The 15,393-nt window shown below is 39.5% G+C and overlaps 2 protein-coding genes across 2 annotated transcripts; both read left to right on the top strand.

Moving 5' to 3' along the window:
• The first annotated feature begins 2,030 nt into the window (after nt 1–2,030).
• LOC107083792 (probable pancreatic secretory proteinase inhibitor) lies at nt 2,031–5,144 on the top strand. Its single transcript, XM_015373262.1, has 4 exons — nt 2,031–2,186; nt 2,265–2,296; nt 3,494–3,606; nt 4,877–5,144. Exons 1-4 carry the CDS (start codon nt 2,090–2,092, stop codon nt 4,920–4,922), a joined length of 288 nt encoding a protein of 95 aa, XP_015228748.1. The 5' UTR covers nt 2,031–2,089; the 3' UTR covers nt 4,923–5,144.
• A 2,022-nt stretch (nt 5,145–7,166) lies between these two features.
• LOC107083810 (ubiquitin-conjugating enzyme E2 2-like) lies at nt 7,167–15,314 on the top strand. The gene is made up of 7 exons (XM_015373296.1): nt 7,167–7,493; nt 10,700–10,763; nt 10,841–10,872; nt 12,399–12,476; nt 12,559–12,664; nt 14,256–14,349; nt 14,868–15,314. Exons 1-7 carry the CDS (start codon nt 7,470–7,472, stop codon nt 14,911–14,913), a joined length of 444 nt encoding a protein of 147 aa, XP_015228782.1. The 5' UTR covers nt 7,167–7,469; the 3' UTR covers nt 14,914–15,314.
• Nucleotides 15,315–15,393: the final 79 nt, after the last annotated feature.

The raw sequence follows: 15,393 nt of genomic DNA, 5'->3' as shown, positions 1-15,393 counted from the left end.
ATTAGAATAGAATGGAAACTGCGGAAATTCTTAAGTCTAACAACAGAAGTGCTGTGATTTGTTATTTGAAGTAAAATTTCCCTCTTAGCTCAGATATTTTCTCTCTTTCCTTAAACATACTCTGAGTTTGGTCAGAGAGTAACTTGTTCTTTGCTATAATGTGTACAGTTTCAGTTTATACTAATTAATCCTGATTTACAAAACAAATTGTAAACATGTATAATATATCATGGTTTATCATCCTAATCGTATATTTTTACAGAATGTAAAACAGTTGAAGCTTAGTTTTAAAGATGTTTCTTTGGATTGGGTTTTATGGTTTAAAATTTGCTTTATTTCTCCTACTATTCCAATACTCCTTGCCACCTTCAGCTTGATGTGACCTATACCTGGTTTCAAACTACAGTTTTGATTTATTATGATCCCCAAAATTGTCCATTCCAATACTGTCTCATTATCTCCTTATGAACTGTCAGATGGTTAAAGTGTGTCTTCCAGCAGGCAGGTAAATCAGTTCTTGTGTTTCTTGCTGTCTTCTGTCTTGTTTTGATTTGTCTTTATAGTGACCTCTCCACATGCTGCTCTGGTACTGCTACCATCTATCCCTGGAGTTTTTACTTAAATAATGTCTCTGTTTTTCTGTGTTGTTCTTTTTTTTATACTTCAATTTTTCTACACTTTTGTTGAACATCACCAGCAGTTTTGGTTATTTCACGCATCTGCAAGCACGTTTATGGCTACCTGTACAAATCATGATCATTTCTAAGTCTTGATAAAATCCTCTGTCATTCAAGTTTGGCCTGTATTAAGTTTATGTTTTTAAAGAACAGAGAACATTAATGAAATCAATGCGTTATACAAATGTGTTGGGCTTTAATAGTGAGACTAATTTAGATTAAATTGTGTTGCATTGTGCAATTAATAAACAACTCTAATGTCAAATCCACAGAGTCACGATGTTTGTGTAAATCTTTAGAACCTCAGATTGTTAGCTACTTCCTGCTGAAATTGTAGCAAATTGGTGTTTTGTTGAGTGATGAGGAAAGACATGACAGCATAAACAAGGATCTGACACCACTGACCAATAGGTTTAGCACTGTAGAATTCATAGCTAATAAACAGTGCTGACCCTGGCACACTATGTGCACTGGACACGGGCATCACTCCAAGAAAATCAATGCAACCAAGAGTCAAATATTGCAGGAAAAACTCAATAATAAAATGACTAATCTCCAGCAGTCAGATGCTTCACTCACCACATGATGCCATGTGCTTGAAACAGTTGGATTATCAATACATTTATCTGATGATTATGTGATCACTTAGTGACAATCAGAGCAATAAAAATCCAATTTCAAGGTGATCAATGAAAGTTTAAAATGAAAACAAAAAATATACAAATGAAAATAAAGTCAAGAAAATGATGTCTGTGAAAAGCAATGTGCTTTTCATGAAGGGTGGAAACCCCTAACCTGTCTGAATTCACAATAGGAGGACATCTATGAGTCTTCTGCTCATCTCTCTAAAATGAATTCTGGATGTTTAATTGAAAAACCTTAATAGTATATATTTTTGTGTTTAATATATACTGTTAAAAAAAACTATCACAGATCTCAACTTTTTCTGGTGATAAAATAAATACAATTGGAAAAGTTAAGATTTTAAAGCATATCCTTATGTCAATAAACACTGATCATACTGACCTTCTCTTCTCCAGTTTAGCTTAGTTAGTATAAAGAAAAGAAAAGAACATTTTAGTGTTGTTTTCTTTGCATACGTTTTTTTTTTTTTGACTAACCTAAAGAAGTAATATATTTATTTCACGTTTTTTAAAGTAAAGTTTTCCACCAGTTTCTGTCCCGATTTGAGCCAGACTTGTTTTTCTGTGACTCCTCCAATCTTCGGACATTTTTGCACTTTGTCAGCGACATTTCAACGCAGACAGAATGTTGATCCACAGATTATGTCTGGAACAAAAGGCCGCAGCAGCCGTCACAACAACAGAAGCTCACATTGTTTCACACAACAACATGGACCCCGTAAAAGGCCGGAGCAGCCAGACCTGCTCACAGATAAACCAAAGCAGGCAATGAGACAACATATTCGCTTATTTCAGGAGAAACTTTCATCCAAGATGTTTCTGAGGACTCTAGTGCTCATCTTCCTGACACTTTTCTTCTGCACAGGTAATTCTATTCATAAAATTAAGCAAACTAATTTATCATAATGTGGCAATTAATCCATTCTTCAAATATGTTTTCCAGGTGCTGAGGACAAATCAAGACTCTATAGGAGGGTAAGAAGCTAAAAAAAACTAAATCAGAGAGTTTAAAATAAGTTTAAAAATTACAGGAAGCAGTTTCATAGTTGGAGTGAGGCGTTTTCATCATCATGTCACTTTCTGTCAGCTTCCTCCATCCTGTTATTGTCTGGCTTTACAGATCAAACCAGACATTTACATACACCTTGATTAATTGATTGATTGATTGATTGATTGATTGATTGATTGATTTCCTTTATTGATCTAACAGTGGAGAAATGTACTAGTTACATCAGCTCAAATAGTCCAAGGAGAAGAAGGTGCCAAAGGAAGAAAAAGATGCTAGTAATACATACAGTATATTCGGTGCATTTCTCTCTGTCTGACAATGACTTAGAAAAGACTTCATCAAAATTGTTTTTATTTGTTCAATTTTAGAAAACTGAGACAAACTGAATTTTTTAGAAATAATTGTATCATCTTTTTATGATTCTGAACTTTGTATGCCTTTCCTCACTGGTAGCTATAAACTGTCTGATTGATCAGGTTGCTCTCACATCGTTTTTCCAGACCTTTTAGATCAGAACTTTAGACTGCCTCTTCAAAGCATGGATGTCATTGTCCTTAAACCACCTTTTTGCTGAGGTTAAAAGGTGTTGAGGGACAGAGTCCATTTAGAGGACCCATTTTTCCCAAAGCTTAAAATGTCATGCTTGATGTCCTGAGATGTTGCTTAAATAATATGCTAATATTTTTCCTTTCCTTGCCGCTTCTGCATTAAAACCAACAGCATAATCCTTCCGCCCCATACTTCAAAGTTGGAATCATGTCATTATGTACAAAAAAACATAAGGCAAATCACTTTTATTTAATAAATATATTTTGAAATCTAGGATTTTTTTTGTCACTTCTGGAGGTTCCTGATTGAGCAGCCTGGAGTTAACTTGGAGCCCTGTCCTTGTAAAGATAGAAATCCCCACCCCTATCTCCTATTTCCCTCAAATTATATTTATGGATGATGGAAAGATGAATGTGCATATTAGAAAACAAAATCGTATATCCTTCTCAGTGTAAAGACCATGGACCCTGGACCGTTTGATCTCCTACCTCCAGGGTCACAAATAGGCTACTGATCTTTCTCTAAAATAGTCTCCTGAGTTTAGTTCCTGATTTATGATATTAAAAACAGGTATGAAAGTGAGTTTGTTAACTTGTGAATGGTCTGTCCTGCAGCCCTCCTGTGTGGGGATGAGCGTCACTCAGGCATGTCCTCTGAATTACTCCCCGGTGTGTGGCAGCGACGGCGTCACTTATCCCAACGAATGCTCGCTGTGCGTCCACCGACTGTGAGTACATGAAGCTTCGTGAAACAGGAGCAGTGTGTATATGTTTCCTTATTCTGTAGAAGTTTAAATATTCTTTGTAGCCAATTCAATGGAACTTGCAGCAAGAGGTCCTAAACGTGAATAAATACTGGCTGCTTTTCTTATCTTAATATGTTTTGTAAATCCCTTTATTGTCTCACAATAGGGAAATTCACTCTGCATTTGACCCATCCCCTTGGGGAGCATTGGGCTGCCATTGTGTGGCGCCTGGGGGAGCAGTGTGGGAATGCACAATTCACACTTTTCAAGGTGCATTGTGGGAAATTTCAAGTCCACAATTTTTTCATCCACTAGACGTTCAAACATTCAATGGTGTAACCACTATATGGTGCCCTATATAATGAATAGGCTGGACGTTCGGACACAGACCTAGAGTTTCCACAAACTCAAATATTTTCACCCATCCAGCTTGTTAGAAAGCCAGGGTCTAGGGACCCGCACCACAAAGCAGGATAAACATACCTAGCAACTGTCTGTAGTCTGAGTTAATAAGTCAAACATCAACACTCCAACCCTGCTGGTGAACAGGAGAACGTTAACTGCAGTTTACTGATTTGTGTGAAAGTAAACAGTTTTAGTCTGCATAAGAGGTGTGTTTACCATTATGAGGCTGAAAGAAATCTACTGATAAACGAAATACCAGTGGATGTGCAAATTTCTGTCTATGGTTGTTAGGGAATTTGTAAACCATGAACATGTCTAATATTTAATTATGACAGGTTCCATTGTATAACAGACTGGAGGACATAATAGAACATCTAATTATATCTGCAAAAATATAATAAAAACATTCAGTCCAACAGGGGGAGCTAGTAAAAAAAAAATTACTTCATTATTTTCCATCCAGATCCCAAAGTGTTCATGAATCTGATTGGTTTTTGATCCCAAACAATCTGATCACAGAGAGCAGTTTGGAGAGGATGATGCTAATAGATCTGTTCAGAGGAGGATCTTCAACTTTAAGCAGAAACAAACTTTAGCATGTTACATATAATTTGCTCTATTTGAGGAGAACAAAAAAAGATGTTCAAATACATTTAGAACAATAAAGATTTATAGTTGAGACAAAACCTTAACAGAATAAAGATCAAATTATATCAAAACAATCAAAAGTTCTTTGATAAGATTTATTTTAGTTTCAATGGCATCATTGTCCTGATCTTATAGAGAAATGCAATTTTATGACAGTGTTTTAACATAAGTATAAAATAAATTATTTTTTTTTCTACAGGGAGAAAAACGCTGACATTATGATCGTAGTGGACGGACCATGCTGAAGATGACCTCATCAGGACATTTTCAGATGACGCCATCCTTAATGTCACCACACCCATGTGGATTATGATGGAATGTAGCTTTTAGCCTTTAGCATTCAAACATGTACACTAGTACATGCAGCCATCTGTGCTCCTATTTGATAAATGCTGCTTTAGAAATGTCTTTAAGTTTTCATTTTTCTGTAAACCTTTTTCATGCATCTTTTAATCAATAAATACATCTTTTTCCTCTGAATGTTTCACTCATTTCTACGGAGAAACATGTATATGTCCCCTTGAATGTTTGCTCTAATGTTCATGTTCGACATCCATATGGAAAGTTATAGACAGGTGTATATGTACTAAATATAAGCCTAAGATTATTCTAGTCCTCCACCACAACAAATATTGTGCTTTTCTAGAATTGTGAATTATTTTCCCATTCAAATATAATTAAGCAGGATTAATCTTGATGTTAAGAGCATAATGTTAATTCCAGTATTCCAGCCTTTCGCTTAAATTTGAAGTAGAGTAACAGACATTCTTTTCATGTTTTCTAGAAAGAAAAACCTTATTGAAACACATTCTTTAAAATATGTTAATGTCATTAGAGTTTTGCTTTTTTTAACTCAAGCACAGACAAGCCAGAAGCAGCAGTGTAACTAAAATATTAAATAATGATGACGGACTTCCAGAAAAACAATGAAGGGATCAGGATGTTGGAATATGTAATACTTTCATAATATTAATTATCACAGATAAATTAAGTGACTGTGATGAAACATTGATGGATGGGTTGTGGTAGGCCGACTGGTCACCATCAGAGGAGAGAGGGGGCTGAGGGGCTTTGCATTCTGCAGAAAGGTTGCCCAGGGGGAAGACAGGAGGATGCAGGAACCCACAACAGAACTCTTAGGAAGGAGAACTTCACAGGAGCCATGAGATAAAGTGTGGAGGCCACTGTGGAAAGCAGGAGGCCAGTCACAAGGTAGAAGAGGCCAACGATGAATCTTTGGAGATGGGCCTGATGATCAGTGGGCTGGAGCTTGAGACCAAAGATTCTGAATCAGGACCTTGAGTTGAGTCTTTCCTCAACTCGTTGGAGACCTCAGGATCAGGAACAAAATCCAGGTTGTCTTTGAACCCCTCAGAATGAAATAACTTGAAGCCTTTTGATCTCCCTTTGAAAAATCAGGAACCCGAGACAAATCCTCAGAAAGCGGGTGAAACAAAGAATGGGTTGGACCAACCAGCTGTGGAAGGATAGAGCAGTTTTTGAGACAGTAGCAGAGGCGTAGCCAGAACATTTTTATAAGGGTGGCCAGGCAATAACCAATGTACACTGAGCACTAATATCTACATACATTGATTATTTGATAAGTTTTTATTAAAATAGTTATTTATCTATCATTTCCCTGAAGTCTCCTAGATGACTAGAGACACGTTTTCTCTTTACCCCATAAAACACAAAATCTACTTCTGAAAAGAGCATGAAATCTGTATTTATAATCTGCGATGTTAGTAAATTAATGTGTATAATTAACCACAAAAGAATATGTTTTGAATATTCCACTTGAGAGTATTACTGATGCCACCATCTGTATTAGAGGGAAAAAATGGTAGGGGTGGCCAATGTTTGGCTACATGTTTTCTAGCTCTGCCCCTGGACAGTAGCCAGATAAAAAGTAAATCTAATAATTGAATTTTACTGATCTCACATTACCAAATTTACCTCTGCATTTAACCCAAACCCTCTGGGAGCAGTGGGCTGCCATTGTGCAGCACCCAGGGAGCAATCAGGGTTTAAGGGTCTCATTCAGGGACAAAGTGGCAGTCTGTGGGAGTGGGGCTTGAACTCAGAATCTCAGGATTCCGAGCTCTATAACCAATAAGCCACCACTTCCCATAAATCTACTTTACAGATTGTTATAGGAGTGATACATTTACTAACTTTCAGAAATATTTCTATTCTTGATTTTATTGTAAACAACATTTGGCTGTACCAATATTTTCCACTTATGTCTCTATAAAGATTTGTCATATTTAATCTACTTAGCCACTATCATTTAATGTTTCTTTTCTTGGTTCTTGTTTTTATTTTTGCAATATGCTTATGTAGATAGAAAAGGAGGAAATAGAAGACAGGATTAGTCAGACTCGTTCCTCTTATTGTAGAGGGCAGACTTCTCTGTGATGTAAATCAGTCAGGGTGAGACTTCCTGTTCCCGGTGCTCTGAATCTCAATCAGAGTGAGACCTCCTGTCCAGGTGCTCTCACAGCCCTTGTGTGTCACGGAAGACATTTTGAGCCGCTGGGGTCGGTCCGGTTTGTTTGTGGGGTCTCATTCTGAGTTCGGGGCTAACGGACTGCTGGTCGGTAAAGCAGGATCCAATTTAACGAAAACACGGTGAAGTCTAACCGCCAGATGTGCAACGAATCCCGGGAGCTAGCAGAGATCTAGATGCTAGTTAGTTAGCGTTAGCTAGCTGGCCTGCCCTCCTCTTCCTCCTCCTCCTTCTCCTCCTCCGCCACCTCCTCCTCGACAGCTGGTCCCTCCTGACAGAAACAATGGCTTTAAAACGGATTTCTAAGGTAACTCTCGCTCACGGCTTGTTTTAGCTTTATCATTAGCATCGGAGTCAGCAGTTGAAACTAGCTTCTGATTCGCAGCTCCACTAAAGGACCATTTCAAAGTTTTTAAAGGTCCAGACCGATCTTTAACACTCTAATCCACACTGTACGTTGTTTAAAACACATTTTGTTACATCTCTACCCTGCTGGTGAAAACGAAGAAATAGATTTGTTGTATTTTTTTGTCGTTTAATGTATCATCAGTTCACAGAAATAGAATAAAAACTTCCTTGGATCTAATTTCGCCATTTAAGAAAATCCTCTTGAATAAAATATTTGACTAAGAGATCCTAACCTGCACGTTAAAGGGTGATGTTATCATAAAACGATCCTGGTATCTGACCAAATGTATTGTGGACCTGATCAGTAGACCTCATGCAAAATACAAACATAAGACTAAAAGCATTTGCTTCAGCTGTGGAACAGGACCCAGTCTGTTGTTTATCTCTGTCAGATATAATGTCATCTAGACTAATAACTATGTTTAAAGAAGTGCAGAATATTGATGTTTGACTTGTTTCAGTGAAATCAGAACCAGGACTGCATAATGATTTTTTAAAAACGGCGGAATACGCCTTTAAATGATGCGGTGAATCAGACACGAAATTCAGACTCTTTCTCTAAGCTCTCATAGCTGCTGTTAGCAGATTCCTCCTGTTCGGTTCCAGGTCTTTATCTGATGTGAGCTTGCTCTTCCAACCGGCCTCACACGGAGAGGTCCAAATCTGGACCACATCTGTATTGGAGTTAAGGGTTCGGTGGTTCTGTTCATCCTGATCTACCTAAACTGTTCTGATAATGCCCCAATTCAATAAACAGCCTTTATTCTTTAACCGTTTCATTATTTCAAGCCTTGGCCCCATTCGGTTTTCCCTCAGTGATTTAGTGAACTATAGGAAACCTCTGCATTTGATCTACAGTCATGGTTCTTTTTGGTCCGCCCACTTTCTGGTGTTTGGATCAATGCACCAATCAGAGATGAGTTCCTCAGCAGGTGTAACAGGTTAATAGAAACTAAAGAGAACCAGTAAACCCAGGGACAAACCTCATGACCAGACGCTCAGTTTCTGGTGGAACTCAAACAAGCCCTCCTGTATGGATGGAGATGGAAAGCAGGAGATACGAGATCCCCACTGGGAGGACATCATGGGATAGATCCAGAACCCTTTGGAGGAACTAAATACCCTTTCTAGGTTGAGAACAGCTCAGGATCCTCCTGGAGGACTTGAGAACCTGCAGCTTGTTCTCAGAGGAGCTAAAGAACCTAGACGGTGATAATGGATCAGTCTGAATATTTAGAGCTGGATTAATATGGCTGGGAAAGGAATCGGGACACTGTTCAATCAGATTTAGTCCTCAGCAGAATTTGAGAGAATATTAAGCTGAGATGTTCAGAGATTCCTGAGGGGAAAGTCCCCTTCCCACTTAACTGGATCTTTCTCTCCTAAACTAAGTCCAACCTGAAAGATGAGCTGCATGTTCTGGTCCTGTGTGTCACATACCGACAACCACACACACACACACACACACTCCGAGGCACTTTAGCTTCATGCTGGAAATCCAACCCCCCACCCCACCCCACCCCATCCGGTTCTATAAGCAGCCGTGTGTCTGACACCGCTGCTCTGTCCTGGTCCGGCCCCTTCTGTCCAGACCCTTAAAATAGCCTCTCTGCTTACACATCAGTACCGACTGTATGGTTCCTAAAGTTCAGATGGAGCAGAACTTCCAGGTTTTAAGTTTGCATAAGTTACGGAACATGGAGTTATGGTTCTGGGGTCTCATTTATAAAAACATTATCTAGGATCCTTACTAAAAGAGTATGTATGAAGAAAAAAACAACAAAACACAATGGTATTTACAAACCATGCTCACACATGAAACCAAGTAATTACCGTTTATAGATCACAGCTGTACCCCAGAGTTTGTGCACAAGGCTCCACCTCATGTTCGGCTGCTATACGCCCACATTCAGCCATAAATGGTCCATGCAAAGCACCGTTTACGATGCCGTCCAAATCAGCAGGCAGAGCTGTGCTTGGCACTGGCTGTGGTATCTCAGACCCCTTAATGGTTAAATTAAAAAAGCCAAACATCTGGATAAGCAGCTCTCTGTGGTGTCTACCTACTATAAAATATATACCTATAATGTAAAATTATGTTTTAAACCATATATTTGTAAACCGGGGTGCTGCTTCTCCATATTTAGTTTTTTTCCCCCCCCCGAAATTCTAGATATCTCTGCTTTTACATACCTGAACTAAATGGTTAAATTACCTCCTCGGTCTGCAGTCCAGTTCTCCAAAGTTCTGCTTTTGACTCAGGTGTGCAGAAGCAGAGACGCATGTAAAAGGAGCAGGACATTGAACTTTGAGGACAGGAATGGAGGAACCCTGCTCTAGTGCGTCGGTCCTCAGGACTGACTGTCCAACACCTTTTTTTTCCACACAGAATTTAATTTTTCTCTTTAATTTACAACCCTAAGCAGATGTTCTAAACACTGGAAATATAGAAAAACAAGATGGACAGAAAAAACTCCTTCATGACTTCATCAGTTCCACCCACAGGCCAGGTTCTGAGGCTCCAGAACCTCCAGAAACCATAGAAACTGTAATGGTCCTGAAGCCTGACAGGCTGCTCATCATGGGTTCTGTTTGAATCAAGATGATCCTCTGATTTACAGGAACAAACTGTTACTGTTGGGTTCCCACTAAATTCTGGCTTCGAGTTTGTGTCCGGCACACCGTCTCTGTTCAGATAAGGGAAAATGGATGATTTTTATTGAACTTTAAAATAATAGAAATCGCCAATATAAAAAAAACACAACTGTAATAAAAAAAAAACATTAAAACAACACCGTCAACCTGAATGCTGTTTGATGAAAACTGATTAAAACACAGAACAATAAAACAAATACAAGATGGATCAAATGAAATATTAAAACAGTTGATCAGATTGAGTTAAAAGCCAAAGACAAATCATTTGTTTTGGGAGTTTTGAAATAAGCATGTAAGTCAGCCTGTTAGATTTGCAACAGCAGGTTGTGACTGAAGACAAAAGTTATGTATGTGACTACGGTCCTATGAATCCCTACTGACCGTTAGAGAGCGATGCTGAGAGAAAGAACTCTGCCCCCAATCTCTGACCTCTGCTTCTGCTTCCTCCAGGAACTAACAGACCTTTCCAGGGACCCACCTGCTCAGTGCTCGGCCGGACCTGTCGGAGAAGACAGTAAGATGACCCTTTGATTTTCTTTACATGCATCCAGGTAGCAGCCAACTTTGCTAACTATCTCTGTTGTTTTCCAGTGTTTCATTGGCAGGCCACGATAATGGGTCCGGTAAGTACCAAGCTGCACCAGAACCACATTACCTTATCTGAACCAGCAGAGTCTGAGGCAGAACCCTTAGAGTGAATGAGTGAAGGGAAGGAATGTTCTGTACTTCAGAACTGAAGCTTTAATTAAAGTATTCACACCCTTTGATGTTCTCTAGGTTTTGACCCGATCCAATTAAAGACCAGTCAAGACAAAGTATCGCATTCGCAATAGTCAAGAGTTGGAAACCATGCTGTTGGTTAACTCGGATAAAACCAAAGTTTGGGCCTAAATACAAACTCTGAAGCTACGTTCACACAGCAGCCTGAAGTGACCCAGATCCAATTTATTGGCCCTTATGCGACCTGGATCTGATCTTTTCATGGCAGTCTGAACAACAGAGATCCGATTTTTTCCCCAATGTGACCCAGACCACTTGGCTATGTGGTCCTGAATCCGATATAAATCGGATCTTTTCAAATGCGACCTGTGTCTGAACGGCCAGGTCGCATTCATCCGACCTGAACGCCATTAATACCTGACAAGGGTCACTATTCTACGTCTTGCTACGCAGAAGCGGCAAGAAAAACAACCATGGCAGATGATGATGCAGAGAGCAGTATTTATGTTTAACCAATTGAAAAGATTGTCTTTTTATGGTTGGGAAAGATCAATAGATGCGCTCCAGCACTAACATCCATGTTTACTTCCGTAAACACAGAGCACGCTGGCCTGTGATGTCATTGCGTCCTCTACTGCGCATGCGGGACACTTACATTGTATGACTGCAGTTCACACAGGAAATCACATACAAGTCGCATGTAATTGGAAACTAGTTGTTCATAAATAGATGAAGCTAAATCTATAACCATCCTGAGGGAAAACCTGTTTGTGTGGAGGATGACCTTCCAGCAGGAGAACCACCTTGCACACCCAGCTGGAGGTACAGCGGATGGTTTAGAGCTGATTGATGAGTTAGAATGGCCTAGTCAAAGCCCAGATCTGAATCCAATGGAGAATCTGTGAGAGATTTGAAAACTGATGTATTCAGCTGTTCTCTGTTCAGATGAACTGAGCTGGGTTTTTTTTATATATATATAATATATATATATATATAGATATATAGATATATATAGATATATAGATATATATAGATATATAGATATAGATATAGATATATAGATATATAGATATATATATATATAGATATATATATATTTAAAAAAAAAACGTTAGCAGACATTAAAAGCCGGAGGAGACAAACACCTGGACGTAGAACCAGAGCAGCTCCTACAGAGGAAAGCCATCTATGATTTGCCCTCTGCTTCACAGCTCATGCTACATTGGTCCATCTGGAGTCAGATCGGGCCAAATGTAGAGACCTTTATGGCGTGTGAATACTTCTAAACGTTCTGAGGTTGAAATGACTACCACAAACAGAACATGGACCTGCTTTCATCAGCTGAACCGTTCCGATCCGTGTGATTCTAGAAATGGACCTGATCCAAAATAATCTTTGTCTAACCTGAATCCTTGTGTTTCTGTTTTAGCCCGACAGTCCGTATCAGGGCGGTGTGTTCTTCCTCACTATTCATTTTCCCACTGATTATCCATTCAAGCCACCCAAGGTCAGTGACGTTCTGAAACATTCCCGGTCCAGATCGCAGTATGGCCTCTGTTCTGATCTGTTGATGCTGTTTCTGTGTTCAGGTCGCCTTCACAACCAGAATTTATCACCCTAACATTAACAGTAACGGCAGCATCTGTCTGGATATTTTACGGTCTCAGTGGTCTCCAGCGTTAACCATCTCTAAAGGTAACCAGGTCCGACCAGAACCAGCTGCATGCTGGTTTTTATTTAGCTTTTAGAGTTGAAGAAAGGTAGAATTTGTAACCTTCAGGGTTCTGAAGTAGATCTACCATGCATTGACAGATTTACTCTAGAATGTTTGATGAACCAAGGGTGTCTCCATCGTGAAGCTTGGGGGGGCCATAAGGGACCCTCACAAATCCATACAGACAAATTAATTTAAGCCTTTCAAAATAAAAATCAAAGTGTCAAATTGTTTTGCTTCATCAACTTTTGTTTTTGCTGTAGTAGTTATTTTTTTTCATTAAACAAATGTAGCTGATATTAGTACATGTGTTCATTAAACTGAAATAAATGGATTTGATTTAAATAGGAAAAAAATTAACTGTTATTTTTCAAAATGAAAGGTAATATTTTCCTTTCTAAAGTCCCTGTCACACCTTGACCATTTAGATGAGCATATGCCTGAAAAATCTGTCAAAAACGCTGGGATACGTTGGATAAGTTATGGGTCAGTTTTGTATAAGTTATGAGCACGCTGAAACACGCTGGCACACGTCGACATACTTCAAGTACGTCGAGAAATTTTGAGTGTGCATAAAATTTCCCAACGTATGCCAGCGTATGCTCATACGTGGGGCATAAGTTGCAGGTAAGTTATTTAATCATCGACATACGTTAAGTGTAAGTTACTCATAAGTCGTGGTGTCCAGCTTATCCAAAACCTATGAGAAACGTGTGCATAACTTACTTTCTACCTTTCTTTATTATTCTTTTTTTATTTGGCAGGTAGTAAACAGCAGCTAGCTTAATACAGCAATAAAAAAATATTTTTAAGCAGGCCAGGCGCATCGCTGCCCCTTTCAGGACACTGGTTGTAACATTTCATGGGCATTACTCTACCGTGCGTTATGCATAAGTTAGGCTGTCAATGGACATAAATTCTTGACTCATTATAAATTGAAAAAACAGAAAATTCAGCGTATGCCAGCGTTTTAGGAGATTCTGGGACGTCAGGCATACTCTGGATAAATCATAAAGGTGTGACAGGGGCTTAAGATGATAAACATTCAGAGTTTAAGTCGGATTAGTTATAGAAGAATGTGATTGTTATTGAAGAGTAAAAAAAAAAGCAAACAACAAAAAAGAAGCACTAGCTTAACTTAAAAATCAGTGAAGCTCTAATATTTGGGATAATTATCGGAGCATGGGATCGTCAGCGATTGTTCCAACAGATGGTCTTGAAAATCCTTCATCTACATAAAGTGCAGGCGATTTTAATAATCAGTCAGTTGCACAAAAATAGATGCTGTGTTCATCATCAGAGAAGAGCAGGAAGTCAGGAGGGTTTACATGTGCTCAGAAATGTATATATTTTCCCAGAATATATCGGATCTGATCCGCTGCCAAGAACCAGGACAGTATTTTAGTGTCAGACTCAAGATTATTAATGATTTGAGCCATAGCTGGTGCTGTTAGCTTGACCCTCAGACTGTGAATACTACTAGGTCAGCAGACATGGAGGAACCAGTGGTTAAAATGATCCTTGTTCTGATCCAAAGCAGATTCTGAACTGGTCTCCGTTTTCTCTCTACAGTCCTTTTGTCCATTTGTTCTCTGTTATGTGACCCAAATCCTGACGACCCATTAGTGCCAGAGATCGCCCGCATCTACAAAACAGATCCCGTCAGGTGAGTTTGACACACACAGAAATGGAAACCAGGATGATGAACTGGACTCTAGCTGGTTCTGGGAGAAAAGCTGAACTGTTGGAGGTGAAAACGTGGCACAGACTTTGGATCTGTAAAGGCTGGAGTGTGACAGGAGTCTAGATAATGAACAGAAGATGGAAGATTCTGATCTGTAGCTGTTAGCTCAATGCTAACAGCTGCTCTCTGTTACTGTGGCTGAAAATAAGTGTTATAGTTTTCAAATGAAGACTAGTCACTTCTGAAAAACAGGATAAGAAAGCAGAAACACGATCAGCATTACGAGGTTTGGATAAAAAAGATCTGTTTGAAGTACAGAACCAGCTAGGAGAACTTTAATAGTTCTGCTCTGAATCTGTTCCCCCCTCTGCTAGAGTCAGAGAACGTCTGAATTTAGCCTATAGTGGACAATGAGGAGAGTTCTGTTCTGTTCTGCTTGGAGCACCTGCAGTTTGAACCTGGATTTTGATGCTTCGCCGTGTCATTTTTCTCTCCTGCAGGTACAACAAGACAGCTCAGGACTGGACCCAGAAATACGCCATGTGAACTGCGTGAGCTGCACCTTGCCCCGCCCCCTTTCCCTGCAATCTGTTGGCATTTTCATTCATCTCATTCTGAACTGTGATGCTGTTAAAGCCCGTCTGTCTGTCTGTCTGCTGGAGACCGGAGCCCGCTGGTTACCATGGCGTCAGAGCCGAGCTGGACCCACTCGCTCCTTCATGCATGTCAGTGATTGGTCCATGTGCTGCTCTGAACTCTGTGTCCACGTTTTAAAGGAGAAAAGCTGTTTAAGTTTGTAGTTTGTTTTGCGATTTTAGACGAGAGCCGTTAGTTCATCCATCATCCGACTCCGTTCTCCTGTTTTTGCACTGGAAAAGATCCGACCTGCGGCGGCGGACCGATCAACTAAGCGCTCTGTGATGGTTTTTCTCAATAAAGATGAACAAATGGAAGCTGGTCTTGGTTTCATTTAGTCGGAGAACGATCTATCCTCAGGTCTGTTCAGGTTCTGAACCAGAACAGATT

This window comes from Cyprinodon variegatus, unplaced genomic scaffold, assembly GCF_000732505.1.
Source record: "Cyprinodon variegatus isolate N-32 unplaced genomic scaffold, C_variegatus-1.0 Scaffold84, whole genome shotgun sequence".
Taxonomy (NCBI): domain Eukaryota; kingdom Metazoa; phylum Chordata; class Actinopteri; order Cyprinodontiformes; family Cyprinodontidae; genus Cyprinodon; species Cyprinodon variegatus.
This window is presented reverse-complemented; position numbering and strand designations above follow the sequence as displayed.